Source organism: Schistocerca cancellata, chromosome 7 (genome assembly GCF_023864275.1).
Source record: "Schistocerca cancellata isolate TAMUIC-IGC-003103 chromosome 7, iqSchCanc2.1, whole genome shotgun sequence".
Lineage (NCBI taxonomy): Eukaryota > Metazoa > Arthropoda > Insecta > Orthoptera > Acrididae > Schistocerca > Schistocerca cancellata.
Window position 1 is genome coordinate 273504208 of NC_064632.1, and position 23720 is coordinate 273527927.

General features: G+C 45.4%; 1 protein-coding gene across 1 annotated transcript in view; it reads left to right on the top strand.

The window, feature by feature from the left end:
• Positions 1-23720, top strand: part of LOC126092730 (lipase 3-like) — a 326223-nt gene that overhangs the window by 243494 nt on the left and 59009 nt on the right. Inside the window, exons 3-4 of the mRNA XM_049908455.1 lie at positions 3401-3518; positions 15307-15550. Of these exons, the coding sequence (XP_049764412.1) occupies positions 3401-3518; positions 15307-15550 (362 nt within the window). The remainder of the gene's footprint in view (positions 1-3400; positions 3519-15306; positions 15551-23720) is intronic.

Genomic DNA, 23720 nt, shown 5'->3' on the forward strand with positions numbered 1-23720 from the left:
ATAGACCCTCTATATACTCCTTCCATCTTTCTGCTTTCCCTTCTTTGCTTAGAACTGGGTTTCCATCTGAGCTCTTGATATTCATGCAAGTGGTTCTCGTATCTCCAAAGGTCTCTTTAATTTTCCTGTAGGCAGTATCTATCTTGCCCCTAGTGATACTCGCTTCTACATCCTTACATCTGCATAGACGCGCCGAAGATCAGAGGTGTCAAGAAATACCGGAAAATCGAGTCAGCAAAACTGGTGGAAAGCTGACATGACGACTTGTCATTATTACTCATCAGGAGAGTACAGCTAACTCGAATGGCTAAAACCTCCAAGGATACTAAATTCATCAATGCAGACAAATAAATTGCCCAAAGGATTTATTTCGACCAATCGAAGCTGACTGTGACAGAAAGGAACTCGCGATCGAAGGAAAAAGAACAATGCGAGCAAAAAAATTAAACTGCAAATGAACAGGCAACTTTCAAATGTAAACGTTGAGCGAATGATTATAAACTGAACATAATCTGGAGAGAGGTGCAATTTCGTTCTCATTACCGCGAATCACACGTCTCGACGCGCCTGTATTTCACGAGCGCCGCCGACCAGCTGTGCCTGATTCAGGCATTACGCCCAGCGCGCGCACACACAGCGGGCAACGTCGGTAATTGCCGGTGGGCAAAGCTGGGTGCGCCTTAACCCGCTGTTGCTGCCTGACTGTCGGGGCTTCACGGCTCGATATGCGGCGGCATGGAAGAATAAGTTCAAGGAAAGCGCAGAAAATTGCAAATAAGTACGACGCGCGAGTAAGTCTGATTCTCACAGCAGGGAAAGTATGTGTGTCACGTGATCAGGTAACGACTTCTGTGGTACTAGAGGAAGCTGTAAAAGACGAAACTTATAGCTCCACACAGATACTGAAATATGTACAACAGATATCATCATCATAGGCATTTACTCGTTGACGAGCATGAAATGTCTTTGGTACCGTTACTGTGAATTCTTTGGTGGCTAAATGGTCCTATTCTGGAGCCACAGATTGTTCCGCAGTAATGCCATGCCCAGTTGATGTTGACTAAATGGTGTAACAGGTTTTTTCCTCTCAAGAGCTCTTGTCCTCTTCTACGATCTCTCTTCCTACTCTGTTGTCCTCAGCTCGTGGTCTCGTGGTCTCGCGATCGCGTCTCGCTTCCCGAGCACGAAGTCCCGGGTTCGATTCCCGGCAGGGTCAGGGATTTTTCACCTGCCTCGAGATGACTGAGTGTTTGTGTTGTCCTCATAATTTCATCATCATTCATGAAAGTGGCGAGATTGGACTGAGCAACGGTTGCGAATTTGTACGGGCTTTGATAAACGCGCAGTTGAGCGCCCCACAAACCAAACGTCATCATCATCTTCCTATTCTCCTGCAGTTGTCACTGCTTTTCAAAATTAAGTGTTCCTTCGTGAACAATTTGTCCCCATTTGGATCTATATAGGGCTGCAGTTACCAGTCATATGAGTTTATTTGACATTTTCTCATATTTGAGTTGAGGACTTCTTTATATCGTTTTGTTTGCCCTCCCTGACTGCGTTCGACATTCTTCGATTGGGAGGACAAAATGCTTATTTTTTTCGCCGATCCTGCCACTTTACTTTCAGTATTCTCCTTAGGCAGCGTTGGTAGTATTTTTCTAAGGAGTTTAAGTGACGCCTGTAGATGATCCAGGTTTCACATCTATAAAGAAGTGTAGGCACGATAATGGCATTGTAGACTGTAAGTTTAGTTTTAGCACTCAAATCGTGGTTATCAAACACTCTTTTCAAAAAGAGTACTTGCACACTTTAGTCTGTGCTGAATTTCTGCATCTATGTTTGAATTTGCGGAAGGATGGCTTCTCAAGTATGTAAAATACCCCACAATCTCTAGAGGTGTTTCAATGGAGCGGGTGCAGTGAAATTTGTGGCTGGGTGATAGACGACGTTCGCTTTGTCTGTGTTAAGCTCGAGGCCAATGGATTTGTATGCCAGACTAAATGCATTTAGGGTAGTTTGTAGATCCTCGTCTGTGTTTACCAAGATAACGTTATCGGCTGCAAACGGAAGTTCGATAAGAGCTGTTGTGATTCTTTTGCTTTTAGCTCGGAGTCTGCTATGGTTGAATAGCTTAACATCAGTCCCATAAGCTATTTCAACACCCAACAGTAGGTTTTCCTTCATAAGGTGAGGTATGGTTCCCACAAATATCAAGAATAGGCTACATGCAATAACACATCCCTGCTTGACTCCTAGGGTAATCTTAAACGTTTCTCCAGGTGCGGCATTCATGTTGTCATGTAGAAGCCGAAGTATTTTGATGTAATTTCTAGGACATCCATTTGATACCAGAATTTTCCAGTGTGCTTCTAGATTAACAGAGCCAAGAGTTTTGGCAAGGTCTATGGATATCATGTACAGGGAAGGGCTGATTCTGTTCTTTAGGTTTTTTATGCATTTATCTTGCACTGAAAATCATATCCACCATGTGTAAGCGTGTATCGAGTAGCACTGATATCGATTATGATAACATCGCTATGGTCGCTTCCTTGTCTCTTTTTTTTCCGCTTCAGAACAAGCGAGGGAGTCACTTGGTGGTGTTTAACCGTGTGCGTGGTGTGGAGATGTTAAGGAATCAGGCTAAGAGGACAAGTAAATTTTGTGACTATAAAGGTGTCTGACGCTGTGTAATCATTCGTATACCTCACGAGACGTAATCCGCCGATCGCGAAGTCATAAACCACGAGAACAATCGCGAGAACATGATTAGATGCCAGCGAGAATCTCATCCACGCCGGTAAACTTGGATTACCTATATTGCCACGAACGCCGCATTTGGATTGCAGTGTGAGATGATGTATTGTGCGGTCTAAAGCCGCACTGTTTCAGGTAGGATTTTTTTTTTCAGCCAGAGGAAGTAGTCAGTTGTAGAGAATCCTAGCACGGATCTTCCCACAAATAACGAGAGCTCTGGGTGTATCTGGTAATATGAGATTGGCAAAGCGGAGGAAAAATTGGCAGACTGCATCAAACAGTAAGGGCTAGCGACGCCTCCATTCTCTCCCTCCCCGCTGCTCTCCTCACACACACACACACACACACACACACACACACACACACAAACACACAAAATGTTGTATTTTTAGCCATAGTTTCAGATTGTGGAATAACAGTCAACTGCACTGGGACGGTTCCTTGAAGTTAAGGGTTTGGTTTGCCAGACACGTTCTAATTTTACCTACACTGCCGGTTTCAACACATTTACGAATCGTTCTTAAATGTTTTTCTGTTTATTTCGAGGTAAATTTCTGTGAAAAGCTGCTACGATCCCCTTGTGTCTTGCTTCGCGCGTTGAGTGACGACAGCGAGAATCTGCGTAATTGGCTCGAGTTGTGTACAGCAGGGTACCGGCTGTCCGACGCCGGCTACGACGTCTGGATGGGGAACCTGCGCGGCAACGTCTTCTCCAAGGAGCACCTCACGCTCTCCACCAGCGATCAGGCGTACTGGAACTACAGGTGAGAGAACCTCATCTCTATTAGTAGTACTAAATATTACTATCTTCACATCTACACTCACGCTCATAAATTTAGGATAATGCTGATACATGGTGAAACAACGCTCTGGTGGGCGCTTTGCGGGTTGAAACCAACTCGGGGTATGACCATGCGGTGCATTTGACCTGCGCTCGTCACACGGTAGCGCTGGCAGCAGTCCACATACATAGAGGTGTGTTGGTGCATGTCAGAGTACGGTGCAGCGAGTAAGTGTGCAGACGTTTTCAGACCTGCTAATGGTGACTGTGTGTTGAAAATGGCTCAAAGAACACATATAGATGACGTTATGAGGGGTAGAATACTAGGGGTACTGGAGGCTGGTCAAACACAGCAGGTCGTAGCATGGGTCCTGCACGTGCCACAAAGTGTGATCTCAAGATTAAGGCAGCAGACAGGAAACGTGTCCAGGCGCTACAGTACGGGTCGTCCATAGTGTAAAACACCACAAGAAGACGGATATCTCACCATCAGTGCCCGCAAACGGCCACGGAGTACTGCAGGTAGCCTTGCTCGGGACCTTAACGCAGCCACTGGAACACTTGTCACACAGTCTACAGACGTCCGAACAGACATGGTTTATTCACTCGGAGACCTGCAAGGTGCATTCCACTAACCCCTGGCCACTGGAGAGCCCGTCAAGCCTAGTGTAAAGAACTCAGAGCATAGTCGTTGGAACAGTGGTCCCAGATTATGTTCACGGAGGGTCCAGGTATAGTCTGAACTGTGATTCTCGCCGGGTTTTCATCTGGCGTGAACCAGGAACCAGATACCAACCCCTTAATGTCCTTGAAAGGGACCTGTATGGAGGTCGTGGTTTGGTGGTGTGGGGTGGGGTTATGATTGGTGCACGTACACCACTGTATGTCATTGACAGGGGAACTGTAACAGGTCAGGTGTATCGGGATGTCATTTTGTACCAGTACGTCCGCCTTTTCAGGGGTGCAGTGGGTCCCACCTTCCTCCTGATGGATGATAACGCACGGCCCCACCGAGCTGTCATCGTGGAGGAGTACCTAGAAACAGAAGGTGTCATGCGAATGGAGTGGCCTGCCTATTCTCCAGACCTAAACCATCGAGCACGTCTGGGATGCTCTCGGTCAATGTATCGCTGCACGTCTTCAAACCCCTAGGACACTTCAGGAGCTCCGACAAGCACTGGTGCATGAATGGGAGGCTGTAACCCAGCAACTGGTCGACCACCTGATCTAGAGTATGCCAACCATTGTGCGGCCTGTGTACGTGTGCACGGTGATCATATCCCATGTTGATGTCTCTGGATACATGCGCAGGAAACAGTGGCGTTGTATTGCACATGTGTTTCGGGACGGTTTTCTCAACTTATCACCCATACCGTGGACTTACAGATCTGTGGCGTGTGTGAACCCTACGTGCCTATGCTATTAGCGCCAGTTTTGTGTAGTGCCACGTTATGTGGCACCAAATTCTGCAATTATCCTTAATTTATGAGCATGAGGGTATATGTCGTCCATGTAAACTGGCCAGAAAAGTTTTTCTATCGCCCTCATGACAAGCACACTTTCTATTCGGGTTACCTTCCATTCGGAAAGTGGGTGCACTCAGTGACTGTTATGTGACTTTTAAATGATAGAGTGCAGCAATCAGTCGTCCTTTTTAGATTTTATTATGCAAATCCAGATTTCGGCTAGTAGCTAGGCATTCTCGATGCGGTATTTTCTATTCTCAGTGCATGTAAGTCCCTGTTGTTTGAGCGTCAGTGACAGTTCTTTGAATACTACTATATAAAACCTAAAAAAAAGGACGACTGATTGCTGCAGTCTATAAATTATATTCATACTTTCTATTTTTTTTATATAGAAAACCTGTTACTGAATACCCTTTTGGTACATGCAGCAACCTGTGATGTTGTAATTGTGCCCATTTGGTCCTTAACTAGCATAGTTAATATTTTTCCTGCTTTGTGTTGATAAACCTCTCAGTTTCAGCTTGGTTTGATGTTTCCGATTCCAGTTATTGTCTCGTCTTTGGATCCTTAACGTGTTTACGTGCTACTCAGCTATCTCATTCCTGTTACCGCGAGTCCTGTAAAAAAATGGTTCAAATGGCTCTGAGCACTATGGGACTCAACTGCTGTGGTCATAAGTCCCCTAGAACTTAGAACTACTTAAACCGAACTAACCTAAGGACAGCACACAACACCCAGCCATCACGAGGCAGAGAAAATCCCTGACCCCGCCGGGAATCGAACCCGGGAACCCGGGCGTGGGAAGCGAGAACGCTACCGCACGACCACGAGATGCGGGCGCGAGTCCTTTAATTTTTGTGATGATTCCTCCAGTTGTCCTCATCTGCCACCTTTTCTAAAAATTTAGCAGTCGTTGTGTAGTTACTACTACTTTGATGTTCAGAGTTGTTGGGACCAAGGGAGGTGGCTCAGTGGGTAGCACACTGGACTCGCATTTGGGAAGACCAAGGTTTAAACCCGCGTTCGGCCGTCCTGAGTTAGGTTTTCCATGATTTCCCTATATCGCTCCAGGCAAATGCCTGGATAGTTCTTTTGAAAGGGCACGGTTGACTTCTTTTCCCATCCTTCCCTAATCAGATGGGACCAATGACTTGCTGTTTGGTCCCCTTCCCCAAATAAACCAACCAACCAGAGTTGTTGGAACGTTCCCAAACTATCTCTCATTTTCTGCACCGTACATATAAATATTCTAATTTGTGGAACCAGTTCTCACAAAGCTCCTTCATCTAGATTCTCACGTTGTCGTCGTACGATACTGTAACTTCGAAATTAAGCCACACGCAGTCTTGCTTTTGCTCAGAACTGTACTATTTCAAGATTTAGTTTCTGTATTCTCGAAAACTCGTGCCAGAGACTCCGAGTTTCATGCCCCACCTCTTAACATTCTCTGCTAATGCGTCAACAGCAGCATTAACTTACTGTTAGTCTGTCCACATTCTTGGCAATACCAGTTCACTGTTCTTAATAAAATGCGTTGGTTACCATCCATCCTGCTTTTTGAGTGGATCAGATCATTCCTCTTTCGCAACTATGCCTGTACTATGTACGTGTTACAAGACAGAGTCGCGACTCTACTGCAGTTTTTTTTTCTGTGTTCGCAATGTTGCTCATTACTTGTGAAGTGGTTGTCGCCTACGTGTCCAGTTCCGTCTGTTTCTTTTCATAAGTTTCGATCTCCCTGTTAAACTTAAAATCTTTTGTGGCTACAACCGTCCTCAGATTTGAAAACTCTTTTGGTTTAATTTCGCAATTTTCCTACTGTGCTTTCCGCAATAGGTTCAGTATTGTCTTGAATCCTAACCACTTCCCAGTCATATCGACTATTCATATCTGCAACGTGCAAATTTACTACCGCTATTTCAGGCTTAACATTATCGATTTCGGTAACCATAACCCATATTGCTGTTTTAGTTTTCGTTCAGAGTCCCAGTATTTCTGTTGGTCGATACATTGTGGGCATGCACAAAACACAAAAAAACTACTTTAAGCATCTATTTTACATGATAGCAAATCATTTTATTGATCTAACTTTGTAATTAATCGTTCACATTTCCAGTAGATTCTGGTTGTGTTGGTGACTCTGGTTCTTTTTTAATTTCCAAGTCGTATTCATTGTCAACTGATTGTGTTTTGATTTGTATACTGTATTCGGTGGAGTTGACAAAAATGCTTGGAATTCAGTTTCTGTATAGCGTTGGATTTCTAGGGCGGCGTCTGTGATGATTGCTGCCATACCCTCAAAAATGGATTCCACTGCTCGTGGCTTTCTTTGTTCTACTGACTGTTCCTTACGAAAGTGGCCGAAAGTTACAGTTTCATTACGTTCGACATTTTTGCTTTCTTTACTAATCATTAGCTGTGTTTTCTGTATCGCACTTACAGTAGTTTTTTCCTCTACTGACTTTTATTTTATGTGTGTGGTTTTTTATTCGTCGCTAAAGTGGTCTTACGCGTACTCACATACGGATTTGCACTAAATTCAAAATTCAGGCCAATATACGAAACCAGAACTGATACGGTCCTGTCTATTTGTCACCACATCTAACCTTCGCCCTCTGTTGTCGGCTATGTGAAATTTGGCACTGAACAAGTCAGCTCAACCGCGTCAGAAAATTTTAAGACAATGGTTTCCAAAGTGCATAAATGATGCATGGGAAAACCTCAACAACTTATGTTTACTAAGAGCGTCCTATACTTCCCGTTTACCTTAATTTTGAATAAAGTACGCAAAACAATACCATCACACCCGGTGAAGTTGCGATAGGTTGCTCCAGGTACTAATCAGCAACGGGTCCCAGGTCACCTGGAGCCCCTGGTCTGCAGATGGCCTTATAGGGCAAAACCATTTACAGGAACCAAAAATGGATAATTTATTGCAATGTGGACTGCATTTGATTAAAATTGTAAGTACGAGCAATGTGGTTCCACAATTATGCCAGACTTTATTATTATACTGTTTTCAAAATGATACAAAATTACCCAGCATCCCCTATCCGTGCTGAACCGGTGTAATCATAAAATTAATTACATTACAAAGGCAATTTAAATCCCTTTACAGTATTTGAATTAATTACAGAAACATATTTCAACTTGTTCCATTACGTTTCGGGTGTGCAGCCGCAAGAAATCTCCTTCTTCTTCTAATATTTCGGCTGTAAAATGTTCAGCCATTTTCAGAGTGAGCCGCAAGACACATATTTCAACTTATATCACAGGTGAAATTCCGAAATGTACGCAGAAAATAGTCAAATAATATTTACAAGATACAGTAAAAAATAGGTAGAAAATCCGTGTTATAATCTCTGGAACTTTGCAAGAATTCTGTAATGAATAATAACGCTGTCCATGAGACTGCATGGGGGGGAGGGGGGAGGGGGAGGGGGGATGGTGGACAGGGCGGGGGCCGCTTCTTGCACCTCTCATTTATTTTCTTTGGTGCAAAGGATAACGGGTAACTCATAATAAAATGATCAGAAACCACTACAAATAGGTCTGTTCATTGAACCAACACAAATGATCCACGAAACAGTAACAAGACTGTGCTGATTGACTTTGATTTGCGTTGACGTTTATCATCATTTAATTTTGTTTGGACTTGAGTTTGGAATCTGTATACTAAATAAATAGCTACAAGAATCTAATTAGACTGTCACACACGTTAATTCTTACAAACAAAATTATTTTGGACCACTGCTACAAAACGTAACAAATTTCTGTTACAGTATACTTGATCTGTTTCCATTACTGCCCATTAAACGTAATCGAGTGACCTTTAATAATAAAATGAATTCACGTCATCGTTATCAGAGTAAAAAGTGGTTGATAAGACACAGACGGAGCTAGCAGGTGGGTTTCAGTGGGAGTTCGTCACGTACTGGACGATGGCAGGGATGCTGGTGGCGCGGCTGAATGACTGCCGGAGTCGAATGATAGCATCAAGTGGCAACCTGGGTGCTGTGGGCGGTGCCCGTCTTTACCAGCAGCCTGAGCTGGATGTCTTACATTTGTAGCACTGATGCTTACATTTCATCAGGGCCATCATCGATGCAGCTACATCTTATCTGCAGTATCTTTCCCAGTGCTCTGCAGAAATCTCTCCCAGGGCGTGACTACAGTCTTCTTCTGGCCAACGAAATTATGTTACGACTCCTTTCTTAACTGCTGTGCACTGCCTATAATTCCCTCAGTTAAAAGACCACACAAAGCTGCCGAAAAAGTTATTCCTCGAAGGTATTCTGTCATTAGGCAAGTTTCGTCTCGTCCGTTAAGCGTTAACATTCCGTGTCCTGTGGGCATATCCAGTCCTCACCTCTGTCTTTATATCTGCTTTCACTCCAGCCTGGTAAGTACGGACCCACAACCAGATACTTCTTCGTACATACGGCAGGGGCTGACTGAACGCCCTGTGGCATCCCTAAGCTTGTGACTACCAACTACACAGCTCTTTCCCCGTCTCAATGTCAGGCGGCCATCTACGTCACTAATGGGCAGTAGTGGGCAATATGTCGAAAGTCTTACAGCTGAAAGAAAATTTATTTTCAGGAGTTCATATTATTATTGACTGAATTAAAAAATTTAAAATGCAGTCATATTACCCAAACTTCACTGCCTTGGATAGACGATGTAGATTTTGATCCAATGCCACCTGGACGACAGTAGATGCATTGATAATGGCTTCAACGTCGTCCGCCAATAGACAGTATAGCTACCAGTGCGCCACCTGTGTCTACCCTCTAATAGAGAATGCTCACAGCCAGAAGGCTCAGTGTCGTGCAAACGTGTGAAGCAAGAAGGTGACTATGCCGCGAAGATGCACTCATGCTTCCTACAGCCAACTGACCGAGTATAAAAGGGTCAAATTGTGGCCTCCTGTGTGGCGAGATGGTCCTTTCGGAGAATTCCCACACAAAATGGGCGTGTTGTGCCAGTTGTGGAACGATGCTGGTATCAGTGGTCACGTGAACCTTCTCACACATGTAGATGATGTTTTGGATTTCCAAGTGCAGTACAGTGATATGAAGAAGACGGACACTTAATACAGAGTCCTGTGGAAGACCTTTCTCCTATGTCTGCAGGGAACATAGAACGGTGCCAACCCAGACTCTGAACGACCTGTGGGACAGAAAATGTCGAATGAAAAACGAGAAAGTGCCACAAAGACCTCGCTCATGGAGAGTAAGTAGGATGTGAGGGTGCCAAGCCATGTCATAGGCCTTACGAAGGTCGAAGAAAACTGCAAAAGGATGGCAAGACTAAGAAAAGGTCTACCGAACTGTGGTTTCCACTTGAAGCAGTTGATCGATCGGAGGTTATGCCTCTCAAAAGCCACACTGGCAAGAAGATAAAAGGTCCTGAAATTCGAGGACCAAAGAGAGCCGGCGAACCACCGTCAAGTAACTTGCATGGAACACCGATTAGATTGATGGGCTGGTAACTGAGCTTAACGACAGGGCCACAATGCTGTCTTTTCACTTAGAGGGGAAAACGCCTTGGAATCAAAAAAAGGTTAAACACCTCGAGGAGATATTGTCATTGTGGAGGATCTAGGTGTTGAAGCAATTGATTATACATGGATTCAGACCAGGAGCTGAATTGTGGGAAGAAGAAAGGGCCAGAATTTCCCACTTAGTAAAAGCTTCATTGTAGAATTCCGCCTGAGAAGGGGTAAAACGTGAGTGGGAAGCTGCAGCCTACTGTTTCTGGACAAGAAAACGGCTGCATAGATGGCTGACGCCGATGCCATCGCAAAGTGGGTCGTCAGGTGTTCCACGAGAACTGATGGATCTGTACAAAGCCCACCTAGAATGATAAGGCCAGGAATAGAACACTGCCACTGACAACCCTGGGGGGTGTGTAGTGTAGCGTAGACGCATGACAAAGGGCCAGAAGAACCTAGGGAAGAGACAAAGCGCTCCAAAAAACCCACTAGCTCTGTTTTAGTAAGTAATGAACTTTGGCGTGAAGACGTTTAAAGGTAGTAAGACCCGTGGAAGAGGGTGCCACTTTAGATATTGTAAGGCACGACGACGATCACAGATGACGGCGGCAATGGCTGTGCTCCACCACGAAACTGATCGGCGGTGAATGGAGCCTGTCGAAAGAAGAATGGCAATGTTGGTAAAGCGAATTATCTTATTGGACAGATCACGAACTAATTTATCAATACAACCTGACAATAAAGGTATGAACACGACCTGGAAGATACGTAGAGGCGATGGAAAACCCATAAGCTTAACCTGGCGAGTAGGAAGTGGGAACGGAACAAGGGAATCAATGAGAAATTGTCTCTATCACAGGGGTTATCGTGTGGTGACCAGTGTAAGGAAGGAAGGAGGGGAGAGGAAATGAGAAAAAGATCAATGGCAGAGAAAGTGCCATATATGGCACTAAAATGAGTGGGGGAGCCATCATTATGAAGGCACAGGTCGTGTTCCACAATAAGAATGGGGAACCCTGACTAAATGAAAAAGCACTGCCCCACAAAGGATTGTGGACATTAAAATCCACAAGAATGAGCAAGGTAAGGGGAGTTGCTAATGGAGGCCAGTTAGATCAGTGGCTGTAGATGGCCAGACAGGATAGAGACAGAGACTGCAAACTATGACTGCAGAATACAAGTGGACCAGTGGAAGTGCTCAGAAGACCAACTCAATTCCAACAGGAAGCATGAAACCTACAAAGGGTCAGTGAGTGAGCGAGCATCAGTAAAATGAGATTCTGAATGACACAAGTTGCTGAGTAAACGGAAATAAGGGATTGCAACTCTGGGAGGTGACATAGTATCCATTACAGTTCCACTGAATAAGCATGGAACTGGGATCCAAATGGGAGGTGAATGGGCTGGCGCCAATCACGCCACTGGGTCACCGTCCATCACCAACGAGGATGGACTGATAACGATAAATAAGAGGTCTGACTCAGGTTGTGATGAGGAATATGGCATCACTGGGTCACTCAAGGGGGGGTGGGGGGGGGGGGGAGATGCGCTTCTCCTGTTGTTCTGGGACTTAGATTTCTTGTTCTTCTCTTTTATAGATAGAGAAGGACAGGGCACAGGCAGAGAGCAGGCTACTGCATTATCCTGAAATGAAAGAGTGACGATAACATTGGGACACACCGACTGTGAATTCCATGCCTGTGTTGTGACTGCAGGCCTCTGGTCTAGCAGGCACTGGGGGGGGGGGGGAGGAGACCCAGGGGAGAGGTGGGAACGCCATCATTGGTGTGTGCTGAAGAAGGAGACACGTCTCTGACTGGGGAGGGGGAGTGGCACCCAGAGGCAACGGCATGGGAACTACAGGTGTGGTGGTGAGGAAATGGAGTGGGACTGGAGTAAGGGGAGGGAGGAGAGGGAAAGCCCAAGTAGAAGCAAAGTTAGATATCAAAAAAGGGTGAATTCTGTCATATTTCTGACGATTCTCAGTGGGATAAACCATCGAGGGATGAAAATGAAATGAAATGTTGTTTGGCTAGGGCCTCTCATTGGGTAGACCAGTCACCTGGTGCAAGTCTTTCGATTTGACGCCACTTTGTCGACTTGCGTGTCGATGGGGATGAGATGATGATGATGATGAACACAACACAACACCCTGTCCCTGAGTGGAGAAAATCTCTGACCCAGCTGGGAATCGAAGTCAGGCCACTTAGCATGGCATTCTGTCATGCTGACCACACAGCTATTGAGGCAGACATCAAGGGGCTTATATTCCTGTACCTTCTTATAAACTGGTCAATCTGGTGAGTGTGGAGGGTGATGGTCAAGACAATTAACTCATGCGGGTGGTGGAATGCAGGGCCTCCTCTCATGGACTGGGTGTCCACATGCACTGCATAGTGGGTCCGCCATACAGTGGGAGGACATTTGCCCAAAACGCAAGCATTGAAAACACCTCATGGGTCGTGGAAGCCAGAATAAAGGTGCTGGTGTCAGTGTAATTGTCCTTACGATCTTTCTGATCAGACCCAACAAAATGGATGTTTCATCTTTCGAGATTGGCCCATAGTTCCTAATCAGTTTTAAGGATGAGGTTTGTCTGAAGGAGGACTCCCTGAACCATATTCAAAGCCCAGTGATGAGTAATGGACACCAGGAGGTCGCCAGGATGGTCAGAAGCACAAGGAGCGCAGATTGCGCATCAGAAGAAGTTGTGATCAACAGGGAACCCGATCGCATCTTACTGAGAGACTCTACTGAGACAAACTTGTCGATATTTTTCACAAAAAATAGCGGCTTAGTGGCAGTGGATGTGTCTCCATCAGTCTTACTGCAGACCAGGTAGCGGGAAAATTGTTTGACTGAAAGCTGGCGAGCCTGGCCCTTCTCCCAGCATGTAGACAGGGAAGGGAACACTACAGGGTAATTAGAAGCAGCAATAAATGGTGCATTACTAGCTGAAGAGATGGCCATAGAAGGTCAACCAGTTGTTTGGAGCTTAAAACGTATCACATGCAAGACATTCGCCCTGATACCACCCATCCCGATCAGAGGCTCTCCTCATGGGTGCCACCCACATACAGATAGGGCCATCTGGGATGGCGGCCATTGTAAGGAGTTCTGATGCTCCAAAGTGACAAGCAACCACTCCTCAGCATGCATAGGGAGGCAACCGCTCAGGTATCACAAGTGTGATCCTTGTTCAGGGGTCTCAGCCAGATGGGTATATAAAAGGCTCACCATATGGAATGACTACATATGCTGGTGACAAAGTAGGGGTGGGGGGGGGGGGGAGAAGTTAGTGGAGAAGGAAAAGGGGAACGATGTGTGGAGAGGAATCCATGCTCTAAATGCTAGGGAGGGCATTCTTCCCCAAATGGCTCACACTTTGGAGAGATAATTTAGAGGCGGAGGTCAGTTGGTAAAGATGGACCAAAAGCGCCAAAAACGAAGGATGTAAAGGAAAAAGCAAGGGTAACAACAGCCAGAACGAGTACAAGAAACAAGGTGGATAGCCAGGTCGGTTTAAGTGAGAAAACAGAGAGAGGGGAAGGAGTGGTCAGAGGGTAAGGAATGATAACAGGGAGAGAGGGGCTAAGGGAAGGAGTTTGATGAGGGTCCCCACTTCACCGCTGCAGAATGCAGCCATCAGATGCTGCTGTTGTTGACTATGGTAGACCACCAGTGATTCAAATGGCTCTGAGCACTATGGGACTTGATATCAGAGGTCATCAGTCCCCTAGAACTTAGAACTACTTAAACCTAACTAACCTAAGGACATCACACACATCCATGCTCGAGGCAGGATTCGAACCTGCACCCATAGCAGTAGCGCGGTTCCGGTCTGAAGCGCCTAGAACCGCTCGGCCACCGCGGCCGGCGATAGACCACCTCCTCTTCTACAGGCAACAGCGCCTGTAATTAGGGTAGCTCCCTATGAATGTGAAACAATGCTGTGAGCAATATCACACTGCAGGGACAAGCTTCCTCCAGTTTTCTGGTGCCGGCCACGGTGGTCTCGCGGTTCTAGGCGCTCAGTCCGGAACCGCGCGACTGCTACTGTCGCAGGTTCGAATCCTGCCTCGGGCATCTATGTGTGTGATGTCCTTAGGTTAGTTAGGTTTAAGTAGTTCTAAGTTCTAGGGGACTGATGACCACAGATGTTAAGTCCCATAGTGCTCAGAGCCATTTGAACCATTTGAACCAGTTTTCTGATGGTTCATCCATATGTGAAGTCACCCAAATGTTGTCATTGGTCATGATGAAATGAAGAGCACCAGCAGAGTGCACTGTAATTGCTCTCTGATTGACACACACAGTGATTTCCCTTTCTTTCAAGTGCCTCGTGTTGTAGGACGAACCCAGTTTGTCTCCATAATCACAGTGACCTCACACCATGTGGCGTCCACCTCTGTTTGCATGGCTGGGAGAACTCGGGTAATATGCTCCCGTTTTTTAATTTATTTTTCACCGAGTAGTTCATTTTTTATGATACATTATATATCTCATTGTCTAATTTTGCAGAGCAGTGTACATGGCAGTTCGGTTCTTTAAAGAATCTAGGATGAGAGGAGTTACTAGTTGTAGTTAGGTGGCAGACTGAACGTCTCGTTTGGCCGACAGGCTACAGGGTTAAGGCGTCTCGTTTTTCAGTCAGTACTCTTATGCTAAGGAACCTAAAATTGTCTTTACTTATGGTATTCTCTTGCCCTTGATTCAGAACGGATTTAACACGACAATGCTTCATAAAATTGTGTATCCTGTGAGCCTCCTGGTGATTGGGCCTGTGTTGTGTGCTTGCTGCGCCGCAGCTGGCACGAGGAGGGCCTGCTGGACATCCCTGCTCTGGTGGAGGCGGCGCTGAACGCTACTGGCGCGCCGCGGCTGGCGCTCGTTGGGCACTCGATGGGCGCCACGGCGGCGCTGGCGGCGCTGGCGCTGCGGCCGCGGCTGGCGCGCCACCTGCACCCGCTCGTGCTGCTGGCGCCAGTCGCGCGCCTCAAGCACTCCACCAGCATCTTCACCGGCACGGCCTCGCTCTGGCCGCTCCTCATGGTAAGCAGCCGCTGCCGCCGGTCGCTGGCCCCAGCGCCGAACCGAGGTTTATTTATTTAGCGTATGTGGTTATCAAGTACAAATGGTTTCATGTTTAAATACACTCCTGGAAATTGAAATAAGAACACCGTGAATTCATTGTCCCAGGAAGGGGAAACTTTATTGACACATTCCTGGGGTCAGATACATCACATGATCACACTGACAGAACCACAGGCACATAGACACAGGCAACAGAGCATGCACAATGTCGGCACTAGTACAGTGTATATCCACCTTTCGCAGCAATGCAGGCTGCTATTCTCCCATGGAGACGATCGTAGAGATGCTGGATGTAGTCCTGTGGAACGGCTTGCCATGCCATTTCCACTTGGCGCCTCAGTAGGACCAGCGTTCGTGCTGGACGTGCAGACCGCGTGAGACGACGCTACATCCAGTCCCAAACATGCTCAATGGGGGACAGATCCGGAGATCTTGCTGGCCAGGGTAGTTGACTTACACCTTCTAGAGCACGTTGGGTGGCACGGGATAATTGCGGACGTGCATTGTCCTGTTGGAACAGCAAGTTCCCTTGCCGGTCTAGGAATGGTAGAACGATGGGTTCGATGACGGTTTGGATGTACCGTGCACTACTCAGTGTCCCCTCGACGATCACCAGTGGTGTACGGCCAGTGTAGGAGATCGCTCCCCACACCATGATGCCGGGTGTTGGCCCTGTGTGCCTCGGTCGTATGCAGTCCTGATTGTGGCGCTCACCTGCACGGCGCCAAACACGCATACGGCCATCATTGGCACCAAGGCAGAAGCGACTCTCATCGCTGAAGACGACACGTCTCCATTCGTCCCTCCATTCACGCCTGTCGCGACACCACTGGAGGAAGACGGCCTTACGGTGTGCGGGACCGTAGCCCAGCTTCATGGAGACGGTTGCGAATGGTCCTCGCCGATACCCCAGGAGCAACAGTGTCCCTAATTTGCTGGGAAGTGGCGGTGCGGTCCCCTACGGCACTGCGTATGATCCTACGGTCTTGGCGTGCATCCGTGCGTCGCTGCGGTCCGGTCCCAGGTCAACGGGCACGTGCACCTTCCGCCGACCACTGGCAACAACATAGATGTACTGTGGAGACCTCACGCCCCACGTGTTGAGCAATTCAGCGGTACGTCACCCGGCCTCCCGCATGCCCACTATACGCCCTCGCTCGAAGTCCGACAACTGCACATACGGTTCACGTCCACGCTGTCGCGGCATGCTACCTGTGTTAAAGACTGCGATGGAGCTCCGTATGCCACGGCAAACTGGCTGATACTGACGGCGGCGGTGCACAAATGCTGCGCAGCTAGCGCCATTCGACGGCCAGCAGCGCGGTTCCTGGTGTGTCCGCTGTGCCGTGCGTGTGATCATTGCTTGTACAGCCCTCTCGCAGTGTCCGGAGCAAGTATGGTGGGTCTGACACACCGGTGTCAATGTGTTCTTTTTTCCATTTCCAGGAGTGTACATACAGAGAGATAAAGATAAAACCAACATACATTATAACACATAAATAATGTCTCGTGTTATGGACATTCAATTAAGGATAAAGTAGGCATACACAGGTTGTTACAATAAGGTATCTTGTCATAGATAAGATAAAATTATCATATAGAAATTGTTGCTATAAGGTCATTCAGCAATCATATATATGGAATCTATGAGTCTCTTTAAAGTTCTATGTCTAGGTTTTCCATCCACTTGACGGCTGCAGGGGAGACTGCATAATGTTCTCGAATGGATCCTTTAAACGCACGTTTAGGGCATTCCTGAATGATGTACTTTATCGTTTGCTCTGGATGTCCACAATCGCACTGTGGTGAATCTCGTATGCCCCATCTACAGAGCATCTCGCCACTTCTGCCATGACCAGTTCTGAGTCTATTGAGTATAACCCAAGTTCTTCTTGGCAGGTCTGTACCAGGTAGGTTTCCACCAGGTGATATTTCATTGCAGTTCTTGGATAGTCCAGTCTGAGACCATTCATTTTTCCATGAATCCATAGCATCGTAAGACGTAGTCATAAGGTCTTGAGCTGTTCTCCATAGTGATCTTCTAGATCTTAGTCGGGAAAGATTTGGGGCAATGTCCTGATGGATTGGAAGGTTGGTATTGGAGGAGATTTTACGCCGTTCATTAACTAAGGCGGTTTGCCGCCTAAGATGTGGTGGAGGTATACTGCAGAGAACAGGAAGCCAAGGTAGTGGGGTAGATTTAATAGTCCCAGAAGTGTATAATTACCAGCCGCGCGGGTTACTCGCGCGATCTAGGGCGCCTTGTCACGGATCGCGAGGCTCCCCCAGTCGGAGGTTCGAGTCCCCCCTCGGGCATGGGTGTGCGTGTTGTCCTTAGCGCAAGTTAAAGGTGGATAAAGTAGTGTGTAAGGCTTGAGACTGATGACCTCAGCAGTTTGATCCAATTGGAGCTTACCACAAGTTTCCAAGTATTACCAAACGTGCACGCCACCCCACCACCTCCTGTTTCCCGCCGTAACTGCGTGTAAATGACTAATCTGCAGTTTACACTTTAGTGTCTGGCAGAGGGTTCTTAACCACATTCAGACTATTTCTCTAACGTTCCACTCTCGAGATGAGCGCAGGAAAAGCGAGCACTTAAATGTTTCCGTACGAGCTCTGATTTCTCCTATTTTATTACGGCGATAATTGCTCCATATTCCATCACAGACTTACAGAGACAAGGCTGTAAAATTTATAGATTTTAAAGAGGCATTTGATTCGGGTGATGTGTAAAAACCAGGCAGAGTGATCCGAGAATTTAGCAATAAATTTAAACTAGTAAACCTTATTCTTGAAACGCTCACTAACACCAAATCAAAACTACGTTTCGGGGTGAAATATGTAAGGCATTCAAAATAAAAACAGGTGTAAGGCACGGTGACGGCCTGCCTCCACTCCTATTCAGCTGCGTCCTGGAGAAAATAGTAAGAGAATGGAAACAAAAACTAAAAGAACATAAACTATCACCAAAATGACTCGAGACTAAGAATAAAGGTATTTAAATTCATTGCGTGGCATTTGCGGACGATTTTGCCATTCTTTCTAACAACCTAACAAACGCAGAATTGCGAATAGCCAACAAAGCCGGATTAGGAATTACTGTAGAAATAACAAAACTTATGGCAAACATAACAAATGCTCCATAAATCCTACAATCAGGTATTGGACGGATAAAGAAGGATAATAAATTTAAAATTTGGGAGAAAAATTTCAAGAAAATGGCTTAAAAAACTTGTTGCAGAAGAACACAAGGTACGTAAAATCGAGAGAGTATGCGGTATAACCAGAAAAATTTACAACAGATGGTCCCTGTCTAAAAAATCGAAAATATAGCACTACAACACAGTAGTAAAACCAGAATGTCTCTGTGCAAGTAAATGTTTAGTACTTGTGGTAGCGCGTTTCCCTTTCGTCCCTTACCTGCACCTATCTGTGAACTCGTTGCAGCAGATCGCCGGTAGGAAAGCCGAGCAGAATCCTACCGTACTGCAACTCCCACCAGACTGCACACATCGTAACTCTTCTAAGAATCGGGAAAAGGTCTTAATTTTGAACGAAAGGTGAAAATACTGGCAAGACTTTGGTATATTCTGAACGTTGATAATGTACACGTTCACTGCCAAGCCCATGCTAATCTTAATCTTAACACGTTATGTACAAACCCTTTCATTCACCTTAGCAAGTTTATGGTAATGTATTTCCCGAAATCTAAACAGCTACTAAGAACGGATTGTTCTTAAATGAAAACCCTCGCCATACTATTAAGTTTATCGGTGTCTAATGCACTCATGTTTTTAGTCACCAATCTGCTCAATATGCCACGCGGACTTACTGTCTTTTCTCATACACAAAATTCCCTAAAAAAATCCATACTTTCTAAAAAGCACAACGGAATAAATATGTATTCACTTTAAAACACTTTTAAAACATGTAGCGTAACTGAAACTGGCAAATTATAACTTCCTTCTGAGCCCATACTACACACGCCCGTACCATTGAAAGGCTGCGCTCCAACTACCTTAGACTGCTGTAAGCATTCTATATCTCCAAGAGAAAAGAAGAGCGAAGAATATTACTTTGTGATTGGTCAGTTTTCTTTAAGTCCAATAAAAAAACATTATTCTCCCGCGTTAGTCCGCGCTTTTCATGACTAACCAATCAACAAATGACACACTTTCGAACTGCACTTTTTCCCAAAACACGTATTTAACATTCTGATATTTTGTTCATACTTTACATTATTAACTATTGTCATTTGCACTCCAATTAGCTTTCCTTTTACCATAAAGGTGCTAAACATATTATGATACAAAATTCCCCGTCGTTTGCGTTCACACGGTCTTAAAAAATTTCTCACGCCAGTTCGTACAGCCTTTATCAGTAGAACAATGATCTACATATTTACTTTAGCCCATATTCATGCATCATTCACACTACTAAAAGCATATACAAAACTGTACAAACATAAATGAACAAAAAAGCCTTCAAGAAAAAGAACACAATAATTCATAAAAACAAGCTCTTGACCTGTTTCTAGAATATCTCTGTGCGCTGTTGTACTCTGGTGGATGAAAATTAGAACTACGTACTCGACTGAAGCCGCGTCAGACCATGTGTCACTGTGCACGCACGAGCCATTCTCCCGATACACAGGCTCCAGACAGGAGCAACATAAGGCGCCACGCCACATACTGAGTTACAAATCACACGAACTCCTAGAAGTCCTAGAAAGAAGAATCATTCGAAAAATACTTTCTTAAATACAGAGATTTGGAAACTAGAAGTAACGAAGAACTATATCGTAATGTAGAAAACATAGCTGAAACGCTACGGAAGATGCGACTCTCATTTTTTGGACATTTATACGGAATGAACAGCAACAGGTTAACCAAACAGATTTTTTAATATCTTTGGGAGGATAAGTCAACAGTAACCAGGATTCAAGAAGTTAAGGGAGATTTGGGAAGAAACAACATAAATGATGAAGATGCAACGGAAAGAGAGATTTTTATGAAGCAAGTGTTGAAACGGAAGTATCCAAAGGCAGGAGAGAGAAGAAGACAGAGTCAAAATGGTCTGAGGATAGAAAAAGGATACCCAGTGGGAAGATGAAAAAATACTGGACGAAGAAGAAAGAAGAACAAAGGAGGAAGCATTGAAATTAGCCCAAACGGAGAGAGAAAGAATTACTCCTTATGTAGCTGGACGTCAAAAAAATATATTTGCTTGCAGAAGAAAAATGGTGATTGAAATTTCAGGAAAATGTCTCGCTGCAACGAAAAGCGGCCCGTCTCGCTTATCATGACCGTGGCACTCTCTCCCCTGTTCCGCACTAATACAAAACGAGCTGCCCTTCTTCGAACTTTTTCGGTGTCCTCCGTCAGTCCTATCTGATAAGGATCCCATACAGTGCCGCAATACTTCTGAAGAGGACGGAAAAGTGTAATGTAGTCAGTCTCTTTAGTAGATCTGTTATATCTTCTAAGTGTTCTACCAATAAAACGCAGCCAAGTACTGATAAGGATGACCTCACACTTTTCTTTATTTAGAGTCAGCTGCCACTTTTCATACCATACAGATATCTTATCCAAATATTTTAGCAATTATTTGTGATCTTATGATGATTTTACTAGACGTAAATGAGAACATCATCTGCAAACAATTCAAGAGGGTTGTCCAGATTGCCTCGCAAATCGTTTATATAGATTAGGAACAGTTGAGCACCAACAACATTTCTTTGGGGAACGTCAGGTATCACTTTTGTTATACTCTCCGCGATTTACTGCAAACTGTGACGTTTCTCACTCGCCACAACTGGGACGATACTCCAGAAGCACGCTGTTTCTTCGGAAGCCACTTATGAGGAAGGGGTCAAAAGCTCCTGGTAATCTAAAAATGTGGAATCAATTTGAGATCCCCTGTCGATACCACTCATTGCCTCGCCTGAATGAAGACCTAGTTTTGTTTCACAAGAACAATATTTTCTGAATCTGTGCTGTAATTTTATCTACGCAGATTCACCAAAATTATAATTTTGTAAGTAAGTTTAATAAAAATGATGCTCAACGTAACCGACTGTACAGTGAAATCTGATTCAATAACTAGATGGTTCAAAATGGTTCAAATGTCTCTGAGCACTATAGGACTTAACTTCTGAGGTCATCAGTCCCCTAGAACTTAGAACTACTTAAATCTAACTAACCTAAGGACATCACACATATCCATGCCCGAGGCAGGATTCGAACCTGCGACCGTAGAGGTCACGCGGTTCCAGACTGTAGCGCCTAGAACCGCTCGGCCACTCTGGCCGTAAAACTAGATGGGTTATATGCTTAGCACAGTAGCAGAGTAACTTAAGACTTCCGATTTATTCATATGTATCAATTTCATTCGCTCTAGAACAACTGTAAACTACTGAAACGAATGGAAAGCAAACTAGATGTGGCATACTATCCTTCCACAAATGTATGCCTCGTAACATCTATCGACGAGTATCAAACTATGATAGTATATCGTAGTAGTCAGACCGTCAGTCATGTAGGTAGCAAAGTGCCTGTCCCTAAACAAGACGACTCAATAAAACCTTCGAATTAGAAGAAAAGAATTTCTTGCGAAAAGACAGTGGGACCAAGGGTCCTACCAGATGGCAGGCGATGGTACACATCCAATCGTCAACTCTACCCACACCAAGAAAACTTTCCCTAGCCGTCAGAATGACCAGATTTCTACTGCCACCTACAGCGTGGACCTCCATAGGCTGTCTTGTAAAATCTTCAAAGTGGCAGTGGCCAACAAGGGTAAAGCCACTGGGTACCTGTGGATCAGGCAAACAGAGAATGACTTAGTAGAACTTCATGTAAAGTAAGATTTAATAACTAACAGTGCGGACTACCATTCAGCTATTGAAACCACACCGTTCGTAACATCCCTTACAAGAGCACAGTGGTACAGGAAATCATATGAGGAACAGCATGTATAGTTTTGCGGGAAATAAAGAAATGTTGTGATAACAGAAAAGCTCAGGGTACTAAAAAGAGAACCGCTACCAAACTTCACCAAGAACACTAAAAGCACCGTGTTCCAGAGGTGGCCCAAACTATTTAAAAAAAATACCAAATCCATAAGAAAGACCTCCTTCCAGTGATCTTACGACTGCAGCCGATGACGAATGGCAGAGCTTAAGTTTGTTGCATCAGGATTGCACTTAGATGAACTGTCTGTAGGTGCAACGACTAACAACTTCCATAATATTATTTATCAAGGTACAGAAGGCTGGTTTTAGAATTCTTTTCTATTTATGCAGCATATCCACCAGACGAAACTTGGGAGCAGCAACAGTTCTGGCTGGAGGAACAAGTAAATTTCATATCCCATGCACCTAATTTGCTTGCTTCCTATACCGCTGCGTCTCGTTCCAGTCCTCATTCGGCAGAAATCGACAAATATCGGAAACCTTCGGTCAAATACAACATTTGCCCTAGCACCCGCTAGCTGACCTTCGTGGTTTTCCAACACCGTGGCCAAGTAGTTGCAACTTCTCCATTGTTGAATATGAGCGAGCTGTGTAGGCGGCAACTGTGTGAGGCACTGTTACGACGTAAAACACGTCACCATGCGACCTCTGCCAGCTCTGCCAGGCAGAGGTCTTTTCTCTGTGGTGCTTCTGGTACGAAATACCAGTGCAGAAATAAAACTGTCACAACAGCTTGCATTTACCAGAAGATATGTAAGGGAAGGGCAGGAAAATTCACGTAAACTCCAGTTTAATTCCTAAACCGTGTTCTAGTGATCAGAGACGCTTCCTATATATCGAGGGATCCCGTGTTCGATTGCTGTCTAGGTCGGAGATTTTCTTTGCTTGGGGACAGTTTAATTGTCGTCATTATTTCATCCCAACTTCATCATAAGGAGGCGAAAATCACCGAAATTGTCTCAAACGGTACTTGCACCAAGCGGCCACCCACCCTAGATGGGGTGGGGTCTCCAGGTCAGCAGTGCCATACCGCCATTTTTGTTTTGATTTTTGTTTTTCGGTCTGTCTTTTGCGCCCCCTCTGCGCCTGCACTTGTGGCGGGGGGCCTATCTCGCGCCGCCACTCCCCCTACACTCGGTACGGCACTGCCTG